The 23,344-nt window shown below is 45.4% G+C and overlaps 1 protein-coding gene across 5 annotated transcripts in view; it reads left to right on the top strand.

The window, feature by feature from the left end:
- The window catches only part of FADS6 (fatty acid desaturase 6), a 73,369-nt gene that overhangs the window by 43,048 nt on the left and 6,977 nt on the right, over nt 1–23,344 (top strand). For 3 of the 5 annotated variants that reach the window (XM_053375835.1, XM_053375837.1, XM_053375834.1), the window contains exons 3-7: nt 5,852–6,408; nt 8,703–8,813; nt 17,764–18,295; nt 20,182–20,348; nt 23,102–23,282. In XM_053375835.1, coding sequence (XP_053231810.1) covers nt 6,343–6,408; nt 8,703–8,813; nt 17,764–18,295; nt 20,182–20,348; nt 23,102–23,282 — 1,057 coding nt within the window. In that variant the 5' untranslated portion in view covers nt 5,852–6,342. Of the gene's footprint in view, nt 1–5,851; nt 6,409–8,702; nt 8,814–14,241; nt 16,145–17,763; nt 18,296–20,181; nt 20,349–23,101; nt 23,283–23,344 lie in introns of those variants that run through there. The other 2 variants (XM_053375839.1, XM_053375838.1) reach the window with 2 other exon arrangements.

Here is a 23,344-nt window from a genome sequence, read left to right as displayed (position 1 = left end):
TTCCCACCTAGAGGCTTTCTTTGGTATGTTTGTAGTTTATGGCTAACTTCAAAATCATATATTAACAATGGACTGTTTGAGTTTCAGGTTATGACTTAAGTCCAATATTTGCTTTGTTTCCATGTCTTTTCTGTTTCTTATAATATTAATCTGTTTGAACTGTGGAAATGTTCTGTAACATTGTTTCTTGGCATTAGCTAAGTAGCATCTTTGCTGACTTCCTTTTTAATCCGAGCCTTTGTTCTTTCATCTCTCTCATTGTAATAGTTTATTAGTTTCTGTTTCGCAACTATCAACAGTCACCTCTCTAATTCACCCTCCCAAATGTCCCTACCCCACAGTGGTGCTTGGGCAGTGTGATACTATATCAATAAAGGCTTGTGCAATTTGTTGTTGTTGTTGTTTAGTCGTTTAGTCATGTCTGACTCCTTGTGACCCCATGGACCAGAGCATGCCAGGCACTCCACACTTTGGTCAAGCTCATGCTGGTAGCTTCAAGAACACTGTCCAACCATCTCGTCCTCTGTCGTTCCCTTCTCCTTGTGCCCTCCATCTTTCCCAACATCAGGGTCTTTTCCAGGGAGTCTTCTCTTCTCATGATGTGGCCAAAGTATTGGAGCCTCAGCTTCACGATCTCTCCTTCCAGTGAGCACTCAGGGCTGATTTCCTTAAGAATGGGTAGGTTTGATCTTCTTGCAGTCCATGGGACTCTCAAGAGTCTCCTCCAACACCATAATTCAAAAGCATCAATTCTTCGGCGATCAGCCTTCTTTATGGTCCAGCTCTCACTTCCATACATCACTACTGGGAAAACCATAGCTTTAACTATACGGACCTTTGTTGGCAAGGTGATTGTGCAATTTTAGTTAGGTACATTTGGGGGGGGGTCTATCCACTCAAGCGATGTATTGAATACGATGTCACATATTCTACGATGTGATGTGTAGGCTGTGCCATCTCCTTATGCAGTGATCATGAATGCATCGCCCCCAAGATTAGCACAAGAATGCTGATATCTATTTTACCGAGAACCAGATAGCGGAAAGAGCTGGATACCAACAGACACAAGATATTGTTTTGTTTTTTGCTGAATGAGCCCTGGTAAGGTACTGCTTCTCTTTTTCAGATCATTAACTGTTGCTTATATCTATGCCTATGTCTCCCTCTAGAGGCTTTTTGTTGTTGTTTAGTCGTTTAGTTGTATCCGACTCTTCGTGACCCCATGGACCAGAGCACGCCAGGCACTCCTGTCTTCCACTGCCTCCCGCAGTTTGGTCAGACTCATGCTGGTAGCTTCGAGAACACTGTCCAACCATCTTGTCCTCTGTCGTCCCCTTCTCCTTGTGCTAGTCTCTTGTAAATAGACTTCCCATGTTTACTAGCTATCTCGAGGTTGTTACTAATTTGCTGGAGGGATTAAAATGCATACAGTACTGGGAAATGTAGGTTTGCACAATTAATGTGGATTGAAGCGTACTGGTGCCCTTGGTCAACAAATCAAGTTTTTTAAAAAATGGGTGAGGATGAAGGGCAGTATAAAAAATTAATAAATCATCATCATCAATTGACAGAAAGTGTATACAAATAAATCAGGAAGAATGCTCAGTAAACAAGTCATCTGAAAGCAACTCTTTCCATATACTGTGCTGCTTTCTCACCACTTCAGTTTGCATGTAGCTTTGGGAAGAATGTTTGTGCCTCTGATATCCGTAGTAGATCCATACATGTGCGGCAGTGATTAATTAAAATCACAAAATGACACATAACGCATGCATACCCAGAGGCAGTGGTTCACACGCTGCAGCCCGTAGTGAATAAGCTGGCTGGTAAATTGGTTGTGGCTCATTCTGTTGTTTTACAGTAACATGCATCACATGAAGATGCAGGATGCATGCCTCTTCTAAATTATTGTTCCGCAGAGTTCTGCAGGCATCACAGATGGGAAGGGAAGTGGCTCATGCCCTTGTACGTTTAGTGTGGTGGCCACAATGCTGAGCAACCACCCAGGATGTCCCTGGGCTGTAGCTCAGTGGTCAAGCGCCACATGCCTGGCATGCAGAAGGCACCACATTCCACCCCTGGTGGCATCTCCAATTACATGGTGAGATAGGTAATAGGAAGCTCCTCTACTGGACACACTGAACGGCTGCTGCCAGCCAGAGTAGACAGTACTGTGTGAGGTGGGCAGTTAGTCTGATCTGGTGTAAGACACATTTTCCAGCCCTCCCATCGTCTATATTTTTTTGGAAAAACTCATTTTGAATCTATCTATTTATCATCTATCTATTACAGTGGTACCTCGGGTTAAGCACTTAATTTGTTCCGGAGGTCCGTACTTAACCTGAAACTGTTCTTAACCTGAAGCACCATGTTAGCTAATGGGGGGCCTCCTGCTGTTGCCGCACTGCTGGAGCACAATTTATGTTCTCATCCTGAAGCAAAGTTCTTAACCTGAAGCACTATTTTTGGTTTAGCGGAGTCTGTAACCTGAAGTGTATGTAACCTAGTTTCAACATAAGGACTTCTTTATTTTCAGGATTTATAGGCCACCTTTCAACTAAAGAACTTTCAAAGATGGTAAAACAATCAAATTATAATGGTACAATAACCAGTGGCAAAGCAGAGCTGAAACAGTGCAAGGTGGCAAGACTGTTCACAAAACAGTCAGTTTAGCAGCCCATAAAATAACACAGACTAAAACAATGTTTATTAATTTATATTCTGCTTGATTTGCGTCAGACTTCTAAGCGTTTTACAATAAAATAAAAATAAAACATTGAAGTTATCTATGGCAGTCTGCTAACAATAGGGATTTAAAAGTATTCAACAGATAATTAAAATGCATTTTAATTTCAACTATGCTTGCCTAAACAAAAATGTTTTAAGCAGGTGCCAAGAAGAGTACAGCACAGCCTGGCTGATGTCAATAGGCAGGGAGTTCCAATGTGTGCAGGTGCTGCCACACCAAACAGCTGACATCTTACAGGTACTGAACACATGTTCGTACCATGTGCCATGTGTCCTCATTTTCCAGGACATGTCCTCTATTTCAGGGGTAAAATTGCTGTCGGCGTAGATTTTTTAAATTTGCCAAAATGTCTCTGGCTATACTTTCTGGATGAGACATAGACGTAACTGGTAATTGAAGACTTGCTTTCATCTTCTCTTCTCCTCACCCCCCCCAGCAATATATCACAGCTTCTATAGTCTACATATAGTAAAAAAGGCAAAGGACCCCTGACTCTGGGGTCGCAATGGTCATCTCGCTTTACTGGCTGAGGGAGCCAATGTTTGTCCGCAGACAGTTTTTCCGGGTCATGTGGCCAGCATGACTCACTTCTGGTGAAACCAGAGCAGCGCACAGAAACGCCATTTACCTTCCTGCCAGAGTGGTACCTATTTATCTACTTGCATTTTGACATGCTTTTGAACTGCTGGGTTGGCAGGAGCAGGGACCAAGCAACGGGAGCTCACCCCATTGTGGGGATTTGACCCGCCAACCTTCTGATCGGCAAGCCCAAGAGGCTCAGCGCCACCCGCGTCCCTACTACATATAGTAGGGGTATTTAAAATGAGAGTTGTCATAGTGTCCTCATTTTTGCTCTCCAAAATATGGCAACCCTTTCAGGTACCAATAACAGTGCCAGATGGCCAGTTAGCGCAGTTTCCACTTTTGTCAGCAACCATGCTGCAGCATCCTGCCCTAATTGCAGTTTCCAGATCAAGTGCAAGGGAACAGAGTCATGCACAGTAAAGCAAGTGGAGCCAGAGCCAATATCTGGCATAGCCAACAGATTCTAGTTCTGCTGCCATCCTGCTCCCAAGGGGTGACGGTGAAACTGAGGAGGAGAAAGCTGGCAGCCAGGGACACCCACTGGGCTGGTTGCAAGGAAGGAGGCAGACAAGTGGCAGTTGGCTGAGCTCGGTGGATCAGTGCCCCATTTGCCCGAAAGGACTAGCCATGGCTGGTTGTAGTCCTAACCATCTGCAGGATTTGGCGAAAGCCGATCTGCTGTGTTTATTACATTTATATACCACCTTTCTGCCCCAAGGAGCTCAAAGTGGTTCTCCTCCTCCGCATTTTAACCTCACAACAACCGTGTGAGGTAGGTTAGGCTGAGAGATGGCTCACTCTGTGCAGGCCTCTCTCAGCTCTGCTGCCTGTCATAGAACTGTAGAATTGGAAGGGACGACGAGGATTATCTAGTCTACCCCCTGCAATGTCGGGATCTTTCGCCCAACATGAGGTTCAAACCTACGACCCTGAGATTAAGAGCCTCATTGCTCTACCAGCTGAGCTATCTCTCATGCTCAGTCCCATAGTGGCTGGCCCAAGGTCACCCAGTGAGCTTCATGGTTAAGTGGGGATTAGAACCCTGGTCTCCCAGGTCACAGTCCAACACTCTAACCACTACACCATACTGGCTCACTAAAATAGATGTTGCACAGTTTACTCCTACTGTCCTTCTGATGCCCTTGGTTTCAGCTTCCACAGCCCCAGTGGCCTCGGAGGGAGTGGTGCTTCATGGAGCACGTCTCTCCCTTAAAATGCAGGCTTCCCCATTATTATGGGAAAGTTTGAGAACTTCTGCCTAGTATGATGTGAATCAGCAAAGCAATGGCAGACCGACCTATCTCTCCCCAAATGTCAGTTTGACATATGCCGTAGCACTTGCTCCTTTGCACAGCCCAGCAGATAAAATGATAAAAAACACCCCGGAGAATCATCCTGCCAAGCAGAACGCAACCATTACCTCCATGGATAAAATATCCTCTCAGCACCAAGTAAGAATAATGGCCATATTGGGTCAGAATTTGAACCATTGATCTTTTAGGCATGGATTCTCCAGATAATGAGCAACAAGCTTTATCTTGCCAAAACCAGCGCTTTATATAATGAATTGTTGCATCGCTTCATCAAACTAGAACACATGTTGTCATATTTTGCTGTCGAAAGATTTCCTAGGGCAACATGTATCAGATGAAACAACAAAGAGTTTTGAAGTATCTTAAAGGACTTAACAGATTTATTGTGGCATAGTTAGACTTCAAGGTGCCAGGGGCCTGCTGTCGTTATCACTGCAATCTTTGGAACGTGTTGGATGATATCTATGATTGGTTGCATTGTTGTCTTCTTAAGAACTGTTGGAATTCAATGGGAAAAAGTCATGAACAATGCAAACTGTGCTTTCATTAATCTCTTCCTTTGGTTTTCTGATTCTTGCGAAAACAGTTCAATAGGCAGGCGATACATTTGACTGGTTTGTTTATCCAGCTCTGCCAGCAACAAATATGCATTTCTTTTTATAGATAAGACTGAGCTAAGTACCTTGGGTGAAATTCAACTTAGGCCAAGCCAGAGAAGAAGTGGAAGATCTATGAATCGCCTATTATTTTGATTTCCTGAAACCCAGTTATGGTGGCTCTGAATTTTGGCAGAGCTCTTGGGTGAGGGAGATGGGTTTAACCCCAAACCTCTAAATAATTGTACCCCACCTATCTGACTGGGTTGCCCCAGCCACTCTGGGTGACTTCCAGCAAAATATAAAAATACAATAAAACATGGAACATTAAAAATTTCCCTACTTGGGGCTGCCTTCAGATGTCTTCTGATGACCTTGCTCCCCCTCTGAATTTTATTTAAGCCAGGCTGCGAAGGTCATACAGCAAGAAGACCAGGGCCTGGGCCTTTTTTTGCTCTCCGCCTATATATTTAAGTCTAGATTATTTCTATTGCGTTTCTATTGAAATTCTGTTCTGCATTTGCAAAATTGTTGATTTTTGAATTTATTGATATGTTTTGCAAAGCGACTTCTCTCTCCCACCCCTTTTGCGTTTTGATATTTTGAAGGTTTGCTGTAAACCAAAGCTGCAATCCTAGCCCCACTTGGTATGGTGCTCTGCCTGGACCTGTCATGGGCCCAGGAGTCAGCTTCAGCTGTTGAACAGCATCCTGAAGGAGGAGAAGGTGGAGTGACTCTACGGGAGAAAGCACTGATGAGAACCAGCTGGCTGTGGCCTTCTTAAACAGAGCTCTCAGCAGCAGTCAGATGCTGGAAGCAATGTCTGTAGTTTCTGGCCCTAGCTTGCTGCTACCTGCTCTCCATCAGGATTCCCTGACCTCTGGACTGTTTGACTTTGTATGTGGATTCTGCTCTCAGGTGAGAGCTCCTTCCAGACTCCTAGCCCCTGCTTGCTCAGCAATGGGACTCAGAGGGGCTACAACAGGACCAAATATTGTTGAGCAAAAGTGCATGGATCCTTTGCAAACCAATCCTCTGCTGTCCCAAGTATTAAACTGCAGGGACCAGACTAGTAACTAGTTAAGCTGGAGAAAGGACGATGCTACAGCTTACCAGTAGATGGTGCTCTTCACTTGGAGACAACACACAGTCAGATCTGACTTGGGTAGGTCTTTACTGTTTACTGAAATATCAAACCAAGGACCAAAGTGCCACAGGAGCATTAAAAATTCTATGCGCCTCTAAAAATAAGGGTTCATATCTTTTGTGTGTGCCAGTTTCCTGCTTGTGTGCTTCTATTTGCAGTGTTGCATGTGTAAAAATGAGTGTATAAGAAAATACACAGATGTTCATGAGACAAGGACCTGGAGAATATTGCTGATCCATCATTTCTGAAGCTTTAACAGAAAATTCTGCTGTCGGTTCCAAAAAGTGCTGCAATTGTATTTAATATCTTTAAAAGAGTGGGAATGTGGGTGGTTCAGGTATTCATAGAGGTAAATGGTGATAAGATGCAAAAAAAAAATTTTCTCTGGTGGTACTCAACAGTATGCAGTACCTAGGGTTGCCATACACCTCGAATTTCCAGGACCTATCTGGAATATTGCAGCCGCAAGCAGTGCCCGGGCGGAAATCTGCTAAATGTCCTCTTTGCTGGTTTTCCTTAGAAATATCTCAACAACTTTGGCCAAAACTAAAAGCTCAACAACTTTGCCAACAACTTTTCTGTCTGGATTTTCACTTTTTGAAATATGCCACTTTTTTAAAAAAAACCCATATATATGACAATCCACAGATCTGCGTTCAAAGTTCAGCCAGTGGAGGGAGGGATAGCAATGACTTTGAACTGAGATCATCTCGTTTTCCCCTCCCAAAATCCTCTGCCAAGCGGGAGGGAAAGCAGATTTTGGCGCTGACTTAGTAAACACCAGGACAGGGAGGGAGCAATGCCAATCAAACTCACCCATGGGACTTTGGCTCCCCTTTAGGTTTCACAATTCTGAACAGTGGCGAACTCAACAGAGGCAGCCCCCCCAGCCCCAAACTTCACACTAAGTGTCCCTTTCTTCCATCATTACTTTCCTTCCCAATATAATGGTCAATTCTGCCCAACCACATGTATTTGAAGTAGGAATAGAAGGACGAAGTATGTTTAGGTAAAGTTTTTGCAGTTAATATAATCTATTCACATTTCCTTTTTCCCTGATTGCTGAATGTAGTCTCTTTCTCCTGACAACTCAGTGGCACCCATTGAGTCGTTTTCTATTAACTTTTATCAAATGTTTGGCTACATCTAATATTAAGGAAAGGCTGTAGCTCAGTAGCAGAGCATGTGACCTGAATGCAAAAGGTCCCGATCCTCAGCATCTCCAGATAAGGCTGAAACCTTGGAGAGCTGTTGCTGGTCAGTGTAGACAATATTGCCTTAGATGGACTGGGTATGAATTAGTATAGATGTCATCCAATTATCCTCTGATCTTATGCTAGTTAGTCACATGGCCAGGGCTAATTGAATATGCAAGAGCAACCACTCCCTCTTAGGCTAAATTTGACCTCCAAGTGATGAGACACACTATCAGGTTGAATTCCTGTTTTTCTTAGTGCTGTTTTCGGTCTATTACTTGCTTGTGGTTTGCACTGTCACTCCTGGAGCACCTAATATTCTACAGCGGCTGTTCACCACAGATCATTAACTGCTGCATGTAGTTATTATTACCGTCTCTCATACATGGGAAAATGTCACGGCGGTTAATTCCTCTCTTGATGGGGGGTGGTTGCAATTTATACAAACCGTTGTTCTGAGGAAAACACTCAGAGGAAATGCCCAGGACGAGCTGTTGCTTAGTGTTCATTATTTACCTCATAATGCATGGGTAGGCAAACTAAGGCCTGGGGGCCGGATCTGGCCCAATCGCCTTCTAAATCCGGCCCGCAGACAGTCCAGGAATCAGTGTGTTTTTACACGGGTAGAACATGTCCTATTATTTAAAATGCATCTCTGGGTTATTTGTGGAGTGTAGGAATTCATTCATTCCCCCCCCCCTCCAAAATATAGTCTGGCCCTCTCACAAGGTCTGAGGGACAGTGGACTGGCCCCCTGCTGAAAAAGTTTGCTGACCCCTGTATAATGTGACCTGGACCAAAGCAGCTGCAAAGAGTTATCATCGTTATAATCGGGTGGTGCCCAATGACAACCATTATCAGCTTGTTGAGTAGGACTGAAACCAGAGTTGGATTGCCCGAAGGTATGTTTGTGTGGTAGGTTTGTGGGGTGTATATAATATCAGGGCTTTTTTTCACCCAGAACTTGCTGGAACTCAGTTCTGGCACCTCTCAAGTGGGTGCCATTGCTATTTTAAGAGAACAAGGGAGGTCCTCATGGTGAGTTCCAGCACCTCTTTTTCTAGAAAAATAGCACTGTATAATAAATGAATCACTTAAAAAATTTTGTGCCCTCAGATGATCATAAGAACACAAGAGATCCTTACTTCATCAAATCAAAGTCCAGGATCCATTTGCTCAGTGACCAACCAGTGGCCTTCAAGAAGCCCACATGCTGCAGGACCTGAGGTCAGTAGTATGCTTCCTCACATCCTATTGCCACATCATAGACCAATGACTCACACCTAATTTAGAGATAATATTTTTAAGGATGGTTGTTATGTTTTGTTTGTGGGTGTAGGAATTATTTATGTTGTCTGTATACAGCAAGAGGACATATTGGGTGAATTGGTAAGATCCTGTTCTGACTTTTCAGAAAATAACTACGTAATTTTAAAAAAGTGAATAAATGCACATAGTTACTTCAGTTGCTTGGGGCACGTGCCTCTTTGCATGTCTGAAACATCCTTGCCTTTGTTCTGAGGAAAAGCGCTAGGGGAGTCCTAGTTCTGTTCTGCCAGAGGAAAGGCAGCTGTCAATCAAGTAGAGCTGGCTAAGAAATCGGCACATTTTAGCAAATGCACAGGAGCACAGTGTGTAACTTTAGTCTAGGTAGGAGAGTACCCTTGTAAGATACCCAAGAACATTATTAGAAACTGCTATATAATCTAGGCACCAAATGGCTCCTTAAACCAGGGTTACAGTTGCCAAAAGGGAATGCCTAGTTGCCATTTTGGGGCCAGAAAGCTCAAAAGTTGTATTTTTCAATATGACTTCTTGGTGTCTGAAATTCATTCTGACTGTGCAGATAAAAGATAACGGATAGAATTCTACAGAATGTGTTGATAGTGTGTGAAAACAGTCAAGATCGAAGGTTCCCCAGGGATGCACTTCCAGATGGTGGAGATTTCAGGCACCACTGTGGCACCCAGGCACCTTCACTCGGTTGCAGGTGGCCTGTAGTCAGGTGCAAAATGAGTACCTCATACCTGCTGATTTGTACTGCTTCTACTCCTATCACTATCATGGGTAAACCAGCTTTAACACAATACGACGGATTGTGGGCCTTAATGGGAACCTACTATGCCACTGGCCTTGTCTATTCCCACTTCTCCTATGCTGTGTGTAGAACCCAGAAGTGCTGCCTGCTCCTAGGAATTCTGGGTAATTCTTTCTTTTGCCAGAGGGAGAGCTTAAGTGAGCAAATGGTTGCATGTCTCTAACAGAGTAATCCTTCCTGCTGCATCGCTCTGAGAGTGTGTGGGTGAGCTCATATTCTCTTTCTCGGGGGGCATCACAAGGCCTGGTTTTATCTTCACCATGCCACCCAGAGACCTTGAGCTCAGTGGTTGAACACATGCTTTACCAGGGTCAGTCTCTGACATCTCTGGATACAGAGGTACTGTTTAAAAGGAACTGCCTCTTATAGTTGCCTCATTTCTGCATGAGGATGAATTTACACAGAAAATATATCAGGTTGGACTTCTGTAATTAGATTCTCAATGGATTAGACTGTTTAAACATGCAGTCTCTCTGGACTGCAGCAGAAGACAGGCTTCCTCTCAGCTAGTATGTTGAAATACATGTGTTCTGTCACTAGGGGGTGCCAAAATGCTATTTGCCTGCTAACTGCATTTGTTGTCTCATCGGATGAGTAAGCATGAAAACCAGTGCTTTTTTTCTGGGGGGGACGCAGGGGTACACATACCCCTAAACATTTTGTGAATCTAAGTTTGGCCTCATTGAGGCGCAGTATTTCAATATGAGTAGGAAAATGAGAGTACCCCTAAACTTTTTTTTTAGGGAAAACCACTGATGAAAACTATTCATACTGTTGAATTAAGTATAGGGCAGGATTTGACAAATTGTTGCCTATAGCAGAAGCCCACACAAGGACTCCTGCTAGAGCAATGGGACTTCCCGCCCCACTCATCCTCCTGCAATACCCACTGACTGAGCGGAGGGAGGTCAGGATGTGTTTGTGTGTCTGTGAGAGTGTTACAGAATAGATGCTTTCCTTGCCTGGGCTGCACAAGCGAAGGGTCGAGAAGAACTGGGACAATCTTGAGCAGATACTCAGTACAGTGGTACCTCAGGTTACATACGCTTCAGGTTACAGACTCTGCTAACCCAGAAATAGTACCTCGGGTTAAGAACTTTGCTTCAGGATAAGAACAGAAATCGGGCTCCGGTGGTGCGGCGGCAGCAGAAGGCCCCATTAGCTAAAGTGGTGCTTCAGGTTAACAACAGTTTCAGGTTAAGTACGGACTTCCGGAACGAATTAAGTACTTAACGCAAGATACCACTGTACTGGACTTGGTGCTGTGGTCTGAGACGGTGGTTGCCCTTCCATGTGCACACTTGGCAGTGCTGGTTTCTAAGGGATGATGTTGAACTGCTTGGCACTTCCAGAGTCAGTTCCGTTTGTGGCTGAAGTAGATATGCTCTCTGCTCTGCTTCTCCTCACCAACCCCATTCACTGCTTTCTCAGGTGCAGAAGTAGCCAAAGATGAGGAGTAAGGAGCAGCGGCAGTATTACCACAGCAAGGACAGTGTTTCCCTACCCCATCCCTTCACCCTGTGGCTTCCTCCTTCTTGGGCAGTCCCATGTGCCCCCCATGAAGCTAAGAGCCCAGGCTCTGTGGGGCTCTGTCAGGGTGGAAATGAAGCAAGGCTGGCTGGGCCTATAGGAAGAGGTGTGATACAATTCCCGGATACAAGGCACCAGCTGAGACTAGACAGAGGCAGGCAGTGTGTTGGCAAAGCAGCACCCTCTCCTGACAGCGTGTGTGATTAAGATTTAAAATCCTCATTAAACATTAGGGTTGCATGGATAGAGTTGAGTTGGGGCCCAGATCTGGGTTGGCTCAAAACTGGTTCAGATCTGATCCCAAGTGCTTGACCGGGCCCCAGATCAGATCAGAGTAATGATGATGCACAGTCCTAATTTATACCACGGAAGAGCCAATGGAATATAAGAGGAGAAGCCTATATATATAGCAGCTAATAATTTGAATTCCCCGTCATTACAAAAGAACCGGTTCAGACAGGTTTTCCCAGAAATCCTGCGACGTGCTAGCATTGCATCCCATTTGAGCAATGGCCTGCAGTTGTTTGGATGGGTATTGTCAGGGAACTGCCGTCAGGGCTGGAGAGAGAGAGAGAGCTCCAGAGGGATTCCGAAGAGCGTCCCGGGATGGGGAGAGGCAGCCCGTCTTCTGGGGAAGGGAAGCAGCGTAGCACTAGTGGAAAAGGGGGGCAGATGGGGGAATCGGCGAGGCAGTCCCATGACTCCTTGCCGGGAACCAGCGGGGAGAGTGAGGGTCCTCCGCTGCCTACACCCTTCTTGCGCAGAAGGCTTCCGCACAGGGAGAGTAGGAGGAGACTAGGCGTCAAAGAGCTTTTGTGCTGGAAGAAGTTCAAGAAACGCCCACTGACGGATTCTGCCAGTGATTGAGACAGCCACGGGTGAGTGACTGTCCGGACAGAAAAGGTTTACTCAGGCAACCCAGCCAAGTGTTGGCACTGATTTACGCATGAGCAACCCCTATAACCATTACAGGTATCACATGGTTATGTAACAAATTCCCAGAGATGATTAATTCCTCAGTGGGTGGGTGTCACCTGACATGCAGAACTTATGCTGTGGGTTACAACATGGGTCAAAGAGAGCCATCCTAGTTGCACATTTCTGAGACCAAACCAGGTAAGATGTTAACTTCACATTTAATTTACAGGTTTTTTAAAATGAAAATAACATCAGCTGGAGGGTGTGTGTGTGTGTGTGTTTGTCTTTCTCTGATAATTATTTGCATGCCAGTAGGTGTGGAAAGGGTGGTGGTTAAGCCTTCCTTTCCCTTCTGCACTAACTGAAGAAAATTCCTGCTTAGGAATTTTCTTTGAGAGGGAAATTCCTGGCAGAATACAGGGAGGTGGCCTGGTTATGGTGGTACCATGTGGAACTCTGGGTCCAGTTGGGATACATGAACTGTCCAGAATCCCTATGTTAAAACCAGCCCTACCCTACCGTACCCCTAACTCAGCGGTGCTGCCGCCATTATGGGGCAAGAGCATGGGTAGGCAAACTAAGGCCCGGGGGCTGGATCCGGCCCAATCGCCTTCTAAATCCGGCCTGTGGACGGTCCGGGAATCAGCGTGTTTTTACATGAGTAGAATATGTCCTTTTATTTAAAATGTATCTCTGGGTTATTTGTGGGGCCTGCCTAGTGTCTTTACACGAGTAGAATGTGTGCTTTTATTTAAAATTCATCTCTGGGTTATTTGTGGGGCATAGGAATTCGTTCATTATTATTTTTTTCAAAATATAGTCCGGCCCTCCACAAGGTGTGAGGGACAGTGGACCAGCCCCCTGCTGAAAAAGTTTACTGACCCCTGGTTAAGAGGGTGACAGTATTCACCCCCCACCCAGCAAGCAAGCTTGGAGCTTCACGGTTTGCAGCCACTGCCCAGCTGAACCGCATCAGCTGCAGTGGGGTGCCTCAGGGCCCTGGCATTTTGCTGATTATACTGGGTGCCTGGCCCTGTATATGAAACACACACACACACACACACACACACACACACACAGAGAGAGAGAGAGAGAGAGAGAGAGAGAGAGAGAGAGAGATTATTTTCCTTAAAAGTGAAAGGAAGTTGTGTTTTTTTTTAACACCACATCTTCATTAGAATTTGGGAGGGCGAACTGATGGTGAATAACTGGTTTGGGTTAACGTGTCACTGCGTGAGGGGCTGGTCCCTGCTGCATTGAAAGTGGTGAAGGCACTTCTAAGTAAACTGGCTGTGGGCCCTTTGGACTGGAATAACTCTCGACAAGTTGTGCATACCCCTTTTGTGGTGCAAGTGGTGGAGGGCTGTGGTGGGGCAGCAGCCGGTGTTCTTGGAGGACACAGATTATTTAGAACCACTCCAATCTGAGTTTAGGCCTGGCCATGGAACTGAGCCAGCCTTGGTCTCCCTGATGCACAGAGTGAGACACAGGGATTGCCACTTTTTTTTTGATTCTTGATCTCTCATCAGCTTTTGATACCATTGATCATGGTATCCTCCTGGATCTTCTCTGGGGAATGGAAATTTGGGGCACTGTATTATACCATGTTTCCAATCCTACTTTCACAATCAAGTCCAGAGAGGAGCTTTGGGTGAGTGCCTTTTTGTTCCCTGGTGGCTATGTTATGGGGTGCTGCAGGGGAATATCTTATCTCTAGTACTATTTAATATCTACCTATGACATTGCCTGGGATGCAGGTGGCACTGTGGGTTAAACCACAGAGCCTAGGACTTGCCAACCAGAAGGTCGGCGGTTCGAATCCCCGCGATGGGGTGAGATCCCGTTGCTCTGTCCCTGCTCCTGCCAACCTAGCAGTTCGAAAGCACATCAAAGTGCAAGTAGATAAATAGGTACCGCTCCAGCAGGAAGGTAAACAGCGTTTCCGTGCACTGCTCTGGTTTGCCAGAAGCAGCTTAGTCATGCTGGCCACATGACCCGGAAGCTGTACGCTGGCTCCCTCGGCCAATAAAGCGAGATGAGCGCCGCAACCCCAGAGTCAGCCACGACTGGACCTAATGGGTCAGGGGTCCCTTTACCTTTATGACATTGCCTTGCCCCATGTGTGCCCACTCGACCACTTCAATCAGCAGAATTGACACTGCTACAGATGCTTCATCTATAAAAACTTGATTGTAGAGTGTGGCAGCGCCTACACTGCGGAATTCCCTGCCTATTGAAATCAAGCAGGCACCTGCTAAAAAACATTGATTCAACGAGCCTACCCAGATGTTTAGAAAGTTGAGGTGATTTTAACCTGTTATAATATTTTAATTTTTGTGTGTTTAAAAGTAGGGTTGTATCCCCCCCCCTTGATTTTATTGATTTATCTTTTTCTTAACCACTTTGATTGCGAAAGAAAAATAAAATAAAAACATCAATCAATCAATCAATCAATAAAATAACATTACTTCTGGGAATTCTGCCTGGAAGCTGACAGATTACACATTATCATGCATTTGACACTGAGACTGGCCCTACCATTGGGCAAAGTGAGGCAACTGGCTCATGCAGAGCACATACTGGGTGGCAGCAGTAGCAGCAGCTCCCCTGGCTTCGTCTCCTGAGTTCCCAAGCCATTCCCTGACTTCTGGAAGTCACGTGTGTGTGTCACATACCTCTCCTGGAACTCCCTATTACCAGGGCAGAGGTAAGATTGCACTGCTAGTCCAGTCAGTTTACGTAGGTGGAATGGGGAGGAGGCGCCATCTTGTCTTCTGCCTCAGGCAGCAAAATGTCTTGAGCCGGTCCTGTTTGGCAGCTTTTGTCCTTTCGCTTGACCTGAAACACACAATCTTCATAGCATCTGAGCATGCAACATTCTAATACACCAAACTAGCCTTCCCATTCCTCCCTACTGCCCCCTCAAATAGTTTTAATAGTCTCAGTACATGCCCGTCCTACATACACCCTGCTCAGCTTATCTAGGGGAAACTGAAACAATATCTGCCGTCCTAAATACACAGCTTGTGTTTCTCTTTGCCACCTTTGCTGTTTCCACTGGCTACATCTGTCTTCTTTTTTACTCTGACCCCCTTCCTTCCTTTCTCTCCCACTCCCACCCAAATCTTTTCTCCTCCAACTCATCTTGTCTTCCTTTCCTCTCCCTGTGGCCTATGTGGTATAGCCTGCAATTTGAGTTTCCAGCTGTTTAACTGGCTCTCCTCCTGTGCCTTTAACAGCAGTCCGTCAGGTAGACATATAACAGGTGAAGCTGTTCTCCTCACTTTCTACTATTGTTACCATACCCTCCAATATTTCTCTGATGAAACTAGGAATGTCCTATTCAACAACAAAAACAAAAACTAATTAATTTTATTTTTTATACCCCACCCATCTGACTGCTTTGCCACTCAGGGCGACTTCCAACATATATAAGAAACATAATAAGGCATTATACACTTTTTTAAAACTTCCCTAATATAGGGCTGCCTTCAGATGGCTCAGGGGTCAGATAACTCCATACCCTCCAACAATTCTCCGATGAAAATATGGACATCCTAAAGAAAAGCGGGACATTATGGAATTAAATAAAAAACTGGAATGACTTCTATAAAAGTGCTACATCTCTGGAAAACAGGGACACTTGGAGGGTCTGTATTATTATTATTATTATTATTATTATTATTATTATTATTATTTGCCCTATACCCGCAGGTCTCAGGGCGGTTCACAGCATAAAATCACAATATAAAAACACAAAATACATATTTTCACCTGCTCGATTTGTGGGTGCCAGGCGGCAGCTAAAAGGCACAGAAGCAGGGGCATTAAAAAGAAAAAGGTAACCCTTTTCCAATAATCTGTTTTGGCAAATTTCATGATTCCCCTCCCTGTTCCAAACAGCTTATTTATTTCTTTATTACATTCACATCACACGGTTGTCTTCAAGGAGTTTAAGGTGCAATACATGGTTCTCCCTATACCCATTCAATTCTGACAACAACCCTGTGAGGTAGGTTAAACTGAGAGGCAGTGACCAGCCCAAGGTGACCCAGTGAGCTTTCAGGTTCTAATCCACTATGCAACACTGGCTCTCTTATAGGTTTAGGCTACTCTAGGGTTGCCATATTTCCAAAAGTAAAAACCAGGACATCCTGAAGCTTGTTGAGCTTTTTTTAAGGAAACCCCCAAAACTGTTTACAAAGGCACCAAACCCGCCCACAGAATTTTTCTATTGACTTGCCTAAGACCCAGAACAAACATCCACATTTCGCAAATCTCCCCCGGATGTCAATTCTGCCTTTTAAGTCACATTAATGTCCAGGGAAAACCAGATGTATGGCAGCCCTAGGCTACTCAACTGTTTGTTTTAAAATAATAAATAAAAACAACTTTTGTGAGAAAGAGGTCAAAGCACAGCAAAAATATTAGTGGTCCTGGCCAGAGATCAGGAAACTAATATGAATTTTATAGTGCTTTCTTCTCTCTCTGTGTATATGTTTGTGTTTAGGTATTAGCTTATTTTAAATATGCACACACACACACACACACACACACACAGAGAGAGAGAGAGAGAGAGAGAGAGAGAGAGAAATCCATTAGTATCCTTTAATATTGGCCATATCTGTGGGCCAATACAAATAATTTCCCAACATTTATAACTGGCATTTATAAAGTCTCATGATTTGCGAGGAGTTGATTTTTTAAAATTTATTTTTTAGTTCTTCAGAACTGGCACAGCAGCCCTTTAAATAAATCCCCTGAGCCATTGTGGCAAAGGCTTATGCTAAGAAGATAAATGAAAAAGCTGTTTACACTAACACAGGTTTTCTATTATGAAGGAAGACACAAATCAGGTTGGAGTAATGAGGGTTCTGCTGAATACCGAAAAATATTACAATAGTAATCCACGTTCATAATAAACTCTTCCAACTGTGACCCCCTCTCCTCACATTCACAAAACTGTACGTTCATCTGTGCTACACACAGATGAAGAGCTGTAAGTATTTAGAATATACTTTTAAAACTGCAGACCCAGGAATGTTTGAAGAGTGTTCTGCTTTAATGTCAGGGATGGCCCTTTAAGACTGGGATGTGACGGACCTGGGTCTCTCTCTTGCAGCCTCTTCTCTCGCTTTCCCTATTTGCCTCCAGCAGAGCTCCGCACTCCTTTTTTCAAAGATACCCGCTGCCCTGCCCTTCCCATGTCCTTCGGCAGTGGTGAGCGCAGCAGCAGCACTGTTCCTGCCTGAACAAGCTGTTCTTAATGACAGAGAGAGCCAAGGGCAAGGGACACGGCCCCATTGGGATGGAGACACAAGCAGAATGGGAGCGGCGGAAGCTGCCAGAGCAGAGGCTGATAAAATGGGCAGAGCCTAGGGATGGGACCGGGGCCAACTTCTCCAAGCTAGAGCGAAGCAACATGAGCTTACAGCCCAGTGAGCATTTCTGACTGCACACTGTGGCACTTCTGCCAAGAAGGCCACCTGCATTTCTCTGCTGTCTCTCTCCCTTTCTCTCTCTCTCTCTCTCTCTCTCTGCCCTTCCTGCTGGGACAGCCTTGCTTGTTATTTGATCCTGCGGAAGCACCAGAACATTGGCTCTCACTCTGCAGTGTCCTGTGCTCTGCAGGGAAGAATGGAGCCACGGCAGGGCGAGATGCTGATGAAGGACAACCAGGAATGGTGGCCAGAGAGAAGGAAAGAGGAGCAGCCCAAGGCAGCAGATGTGAATGGTGGAGGACCTCTGCAGGGAGCGTCTCCTTTAAGCCCTGGGGTGGCGCCGGAAAAGGGGAACGGTTGCCAGGATGAAGGTGAGAGGAGGCTAGGACAAGGGGTCGCCCCAAGCCAAGAGGGTGCAGGTGCCAAGCAACAGCTGCCAAATGGCTCCAGAAGAGAAGGCCCTTCGGAAGAGGAGATTTCAGAAGATCAAAGCCTAAGGGCCCCCCAAGGCGATTCAGGCCTAGGCAAAGGAAACAAGATGGGCGTATTAAAAAGATCAGCCAAGGAGGAACTGGAGCCAACCGGAGGGAGGAGGTCTGAGGAATCCATGATGCGGGAGCTCTCTGAGATGGTGCAGGATGTGGTGAAGAGCAGCAGCTGGTGGGAGAGGCATGGCATCGATGGCACAATCATCGCTTTGAACCTTCTCTCCCTGCCAGTAGGTAAGGAGAATGCCTCAGGTGCTCATTGAACTTGCGGAGTGGGGTGGGAGGAAGGTCGGGGAGTCCTGTGATTCTTAACGGGTGCTATTACACCTTAAAGTTTACTGATCTTAAGCCCTGTGTTGTGGTCAAAGAAGGGAAAGCATAGGTTGCCAACTCCTGAGCTACCAAGGCATGGGCATTGTCCAGTCTTACCCTGCACAGAGACTTCTCTGGGGCATCTGCCTGGCTGCCGAGAGATGGGTTGGTTAGAATGCCCTGGGACTTGTCTCTGACCCTCACAGCATGGAGTACGTTAACGTCATGGGGTTGGGGGTGGGACTACTATTTCATTTTGCCACTTATGGCCACATAGTCCCTGGACTATGCAACAGAAAAGGATGGTGGAGCTTTCCCACACTGAAAAGTGAGTCAGTGGAACACTGTACTGATGTTATCATAAATCATCTTGAGATATTCCCCACAGAAACTTATTTGTGGAGGAACTCTCCAACCTAGCTCAGTGAGTCTGTTGCAAATGGTATCAAGCAAGAACACAGCAAGTCACAGCAAACATTACTGCAGTGGTTTTGGAAATCTGCATTGATGTTGGCAGGTGCTTTTATAGACCTAATCTGGTGAATTTCAGATCAGTCACTATTTTGCTGCACAGCCTGACCCCCTGTGGTTAGTCATCCTGCATAATAAAATCAGTGCTATCTAACAGTAAGGTCAGTAATGGAGTGCCCAGGTGGCATGAGGTTATTTACAGGGGAGAGAGATACTCTCTCTGGGAGTTTAATTTTTGGGATGTATTTGACCAAATTATTCCTCAGCCAGCTGAAGAGTCTGGAGGATGTTCTCCCTCATATCTGTCCCAGCTGGCATGAAAATTCATTTATTATCCGTCCTTCAACATGAGGTCCCATGGTGGGTTACAGCAAAAACAGATAAATATGCCTTAAACCATTTCAGAATGGAACAGAACAATGTATCTGTGGTTCTTTCGCATTGACTTAGCTGAGTGCATTTGAAGGTCCAGCAAGAACAGTGTTTCCCAAACTTGGGTCCTCAGCTGTTTTTGGACTATAGTTCCAACCATCCCTGACCATTGGTCCTGCTACTTAGGGATGATGGGAGTTGTAGTCCAACAACAGCTGGAGACCTAAGTCTGGGAAATCCTGAATTAGACCATCTTGAAAGACATGGAAGTTGCTGCTGGTTTTCATTTTTGTTTTTTGGTCTCTTCCCATTTCCTGTAATGTTGAGTTAGAACATGTGGCACAGCATCATTGGTGCCATGCCTTATCCTGACCCTGCCAATGATGTGGGGCAGGGCAAAATATGGCACAATGACATCACCCACATGACACTGAGTTGCAAAAGCTCTGCCTCTCATTTTAATGGCTATTTGGGCCTTCAAAACAGAAAAACACCACATGGCTATGGTAAAAAAACCCCCACCCCAAAACAAACCACTTTTGGGCAGCCCTCAATTCAAAGTGTCCAGGCTTCATTAAACTCCAAAAAGCAGAAAGGTTTCGGTCATATTCACACCATACATTTAAAGGAAATGGCTTATTCTAAAGAATTCTGGGAAGGGTCAGTTACTTCTCACAAGAGCTGTCATTCCCAGCACTCTTAACAAACTGCAGTTCTTGGGATTTGTTAAGAGATGTCATGTTCTTCAAATGTACAGTACAGGTGTGATCCTGATCTTCACAAGTGTCCTGATTCTGTCTGACTACCAGAGAGTATGATCAACCTCCCTTCTAGCTATGAGCTGAGCCCAAATAATTCTAAGGTCCTTGTTGCTATCATGATAGAGCTGGTTAGGAGCCATGGACCTTCTAGGTCCTTTGATTACCTCTAGCAGAAGGTTCTAAATGTTTCCTCTCTCTCCCTAGGGTTCCTGCTTCTGCGTTCTGACAATCTGTTCCCTTTCCTGTTGGGCATTGCCATCTTGGGTGTGGTACATCAAACCCTCACTGTGAAGGGGAGCCACCTGGCCACCCACAATGCTCTGGCAGAGTCCAAGTCCTGGGGAAAAATATGGGCCGTATTCTTCCTTGAGGTGCGTTTTTGCTTTCAGCAGCTCCTGTTCTCTCACAAAGAGGTTTGACTCGTATCAACTCATTCGCCCCTTTTATTTTAGAGGAGGAGAGTGGAAAGCACTGTGTGTGTGTGTGTGTGTGTGTGCGCGTGTGTGTGTGTGTGTCTATTCAGCTGCAGTTGCCCCCTCCTTTTACGTTAAAAGCACATTTTACATTTACATAAACTTTACATTTAAAGCACCCCCAAAGAAAAAGGATCCTAGGAACTGCAGTTTATGCTGGGAATTGCAGCTTCATGAGGGGTAAACTACATATTGCAACAGTTATCTCAAGTAATTGATGCCTAGGACTTGCCGATCAGAAAGTCGGCGGTTCGAATCCCCGCAACGGGGTGAGCTCCCGTTGTTCGGTCCCTGCTCCTGCCAACCTAGCAGTTCGAAAGCATGTCAAAGTGCAAGTAGATAAATAGGTACCACTCCAGCGGGAAGGTAAACGGTGTTTCCGTGCACTGCTCTGGTTTTGCCAGAAGCGGCTTGGTCATGCTGGCCACATGACCCGGAAGCTGTACGCCGGCTCCCTCGGCCAATAAAGCGAGATGAGCGCCGCAACCCCAAAGTCGGTCACGACTGGACCTAATGGTCAGGGGTCCCTTTACCTTTACCTTATTTCACCATGAAATAAATAATTAGGGGTTTACAAACAGCACCAGCATTTTCCTCCATGTAATACAGATAATAAACGTAACAGGGTCCAGTGTTGCTCTATCTCCTCTAAGGACAATCTGCACGACCACTTGCTTTAATACTGGACAGATCCAGTAAAAGCTCGTCTTTTGTTGCATTTCTGCCAACACGAAGCATTACCATTACCCTGAATGTGGACCATTTGAACTGGCACATAAAACCACCAATGAACAAACTTGAGAGTTCTCTTGGAGATTAATGGAGAATGTGGTCAGGGCATTCACGTGCCTCCATGGATCTGACCCCATATTTATTTCTCACACTGTCTTAACCTCAGAAAAGAGGTTTAAATAATTTTTGTGTAGGGTCAGACAAAAATTGAGAAATCTGAAAAAGCTCCCATTTTATTGAAAGGTTGTTCTGAAATAGGGGTACATTGAATATAGAAATCGTTCCCTTGAAAGAAGTTCTTTCCATCATTATGTCCATCGTTTTCCTATCTTTTGTTGGAAATGGAGAGTGGCAGGGCGCTGGCAGCACAGACAACATACAAGGCATCAGTCTTTTATAACCTTTAGGCTACATGAACTACACACCTCACAAAGGGATTGCTAAATGCTTTCTCACAAATCCTGGGTAGCAAGATTCAAGGAGTGGCTCTCAAAGGTGAGTCTGTGGAGTCTGTGAAACTTCAGCTCCACTCAAGGCGTGGCTGAACCTGGCAAAGCTTTAGAGAAAAAGTTGCCCTAATTGAAAGATGTCAAAATAAGATTACAAGTGAGGAAATTTCAAACTGCTTGATTCAGATTGAGTATAAAACAAATTCACAGCCAACCTTGCCCTTTTATTTTGCAAAATGAATTTATTCAAATTCCAGAGTCTTATATGAAATGGAAATTGGGATAACCTGGACTAAAAAAAAAAAAAAGAGTCTAGGGGAGGGTCTGGGGTATGATCTTTAATGCATATTTGCACACGTGTGTAACTCTGCAGGTGAAGAAAGTCACTTAGGCTGCAATTTTAAGACTCTGAGATGGCATGCATAGGATTGTGTTTTTCAGGAGCAATCTGGAACAGGAAAGTAATGAGAAGTGAAAGAATGAAATTTCCTTCCCCAGCAGCCGCTTCTCTGCTCCCAAATGACATTACCCCTCTCCAAGTAGTTTTTTCTCTTCAAAACAGGCTTACAAGCTACGTTTCCATGTATTTCTGTGTAATGTGTAGTTTGACCTTCAGGTGGTACAAACAGATGAATTGTTGTGTTACTGTTGTGAAACTACACATTCTAACATAGTCCCATTTGAGTCAGGGAGGCTACACTGAATTAAGTAATTTGAGCATTCACCACCAAACAGCAGTGTTCTAAAACTTACCGTATTGGCCCGAATATAAGCCACACCTATAAAACTGGAGGGGGGGGACCCTGAATATAAGCCGCGGTGGGTGGGCTGCGCACCATTTTCCCATGCTCCCAGGCTGCTCTCGGGGCGGTGGGGGGGGGGAGTCACGCCGCTTTGTTGGCAACCTTCCCCCGCTTATCTCTGGTGGGTCGGGGAGGCTTGTGAACAGTTGCTCCAAAGCTGCCTTCAAGTGGATGAATCAAAGCGTGGGCGCCAGCAAAGCGGTGCAGCTCCCCCTCCCCAGACGGGAGCCTGGGGCAAAGGCGCACAGCCCACCCGCCGCTCCAAAGCCTTCCTTGAGCTGCCAGAGATAAGGGGTACAGGGGGGAAGGCTGCCAGCAAAGCGGTATGACTCCCCACCTTTGTTCCGACAGCTTGGGGAAGGCTTTGGAGCGGCGGCTGGCCGCACTTCCGGGGGGTGGGAGCTGTTCTGTTTTGCTGGCGGTGTAAGGTTCCAAATATAAGCCGCACTTTAACTTTTCACGATCAGAATTTGGAAAAAAAAGTGTGGCTTATATTCAGGCCAATACGGTACCGCCTAGTAGGTCTTGTTGACCAATAGTGAGCTTACCAGGCTTGCAACCTTATGTAAAATTCTGCAATACTGTCACTTCTGAGAGCCCTGAATGCATATGTACTACATACATGAGCAGGCAGCGTTCCTTTATTTACCATTTCTTTCTGTCCCAGGTTTGCTCTGCTTTCACGGCAGAACAGGGGTCCTACAACCATGTGAAAATGCACCACGCTTACACAAATGTCATCGGCCTGGGAGACTCTAGCACATGGAAGCTTCCCTTCCTGAACCGCTATGTTTACATGTTCATTGCACCCATCGCAGTGCCCATCCTCACCCCTTTGGTAGCCATTGGTACGTTGCTCTCCTCTGGATCCTGTTACTTTTCAAATATAACATTTATCCTAGACAATTTT

The sequence above is a fragment of the Podarcis raffonei genome, chromosome 2, assembly GCF_027172205.1.
Source record: "Podarcis raffonei isolate rPodRaf1 chromosome 2, rPodRaf1.pri, whole genome shotgun sequence".
In the NCBI taxonomy this organism is placed as follows: domain Eukaryota; kingdom Metazoa; phylum Chordata; class Lepidosauria; order Squamata; family Lacertidae; genus Podarcis; species Podarcis raffonei.
Note: the sequence above shows the minus strand (reverse complement) of the source record. Positions and strands in the feature narration are given on the sequence as shown.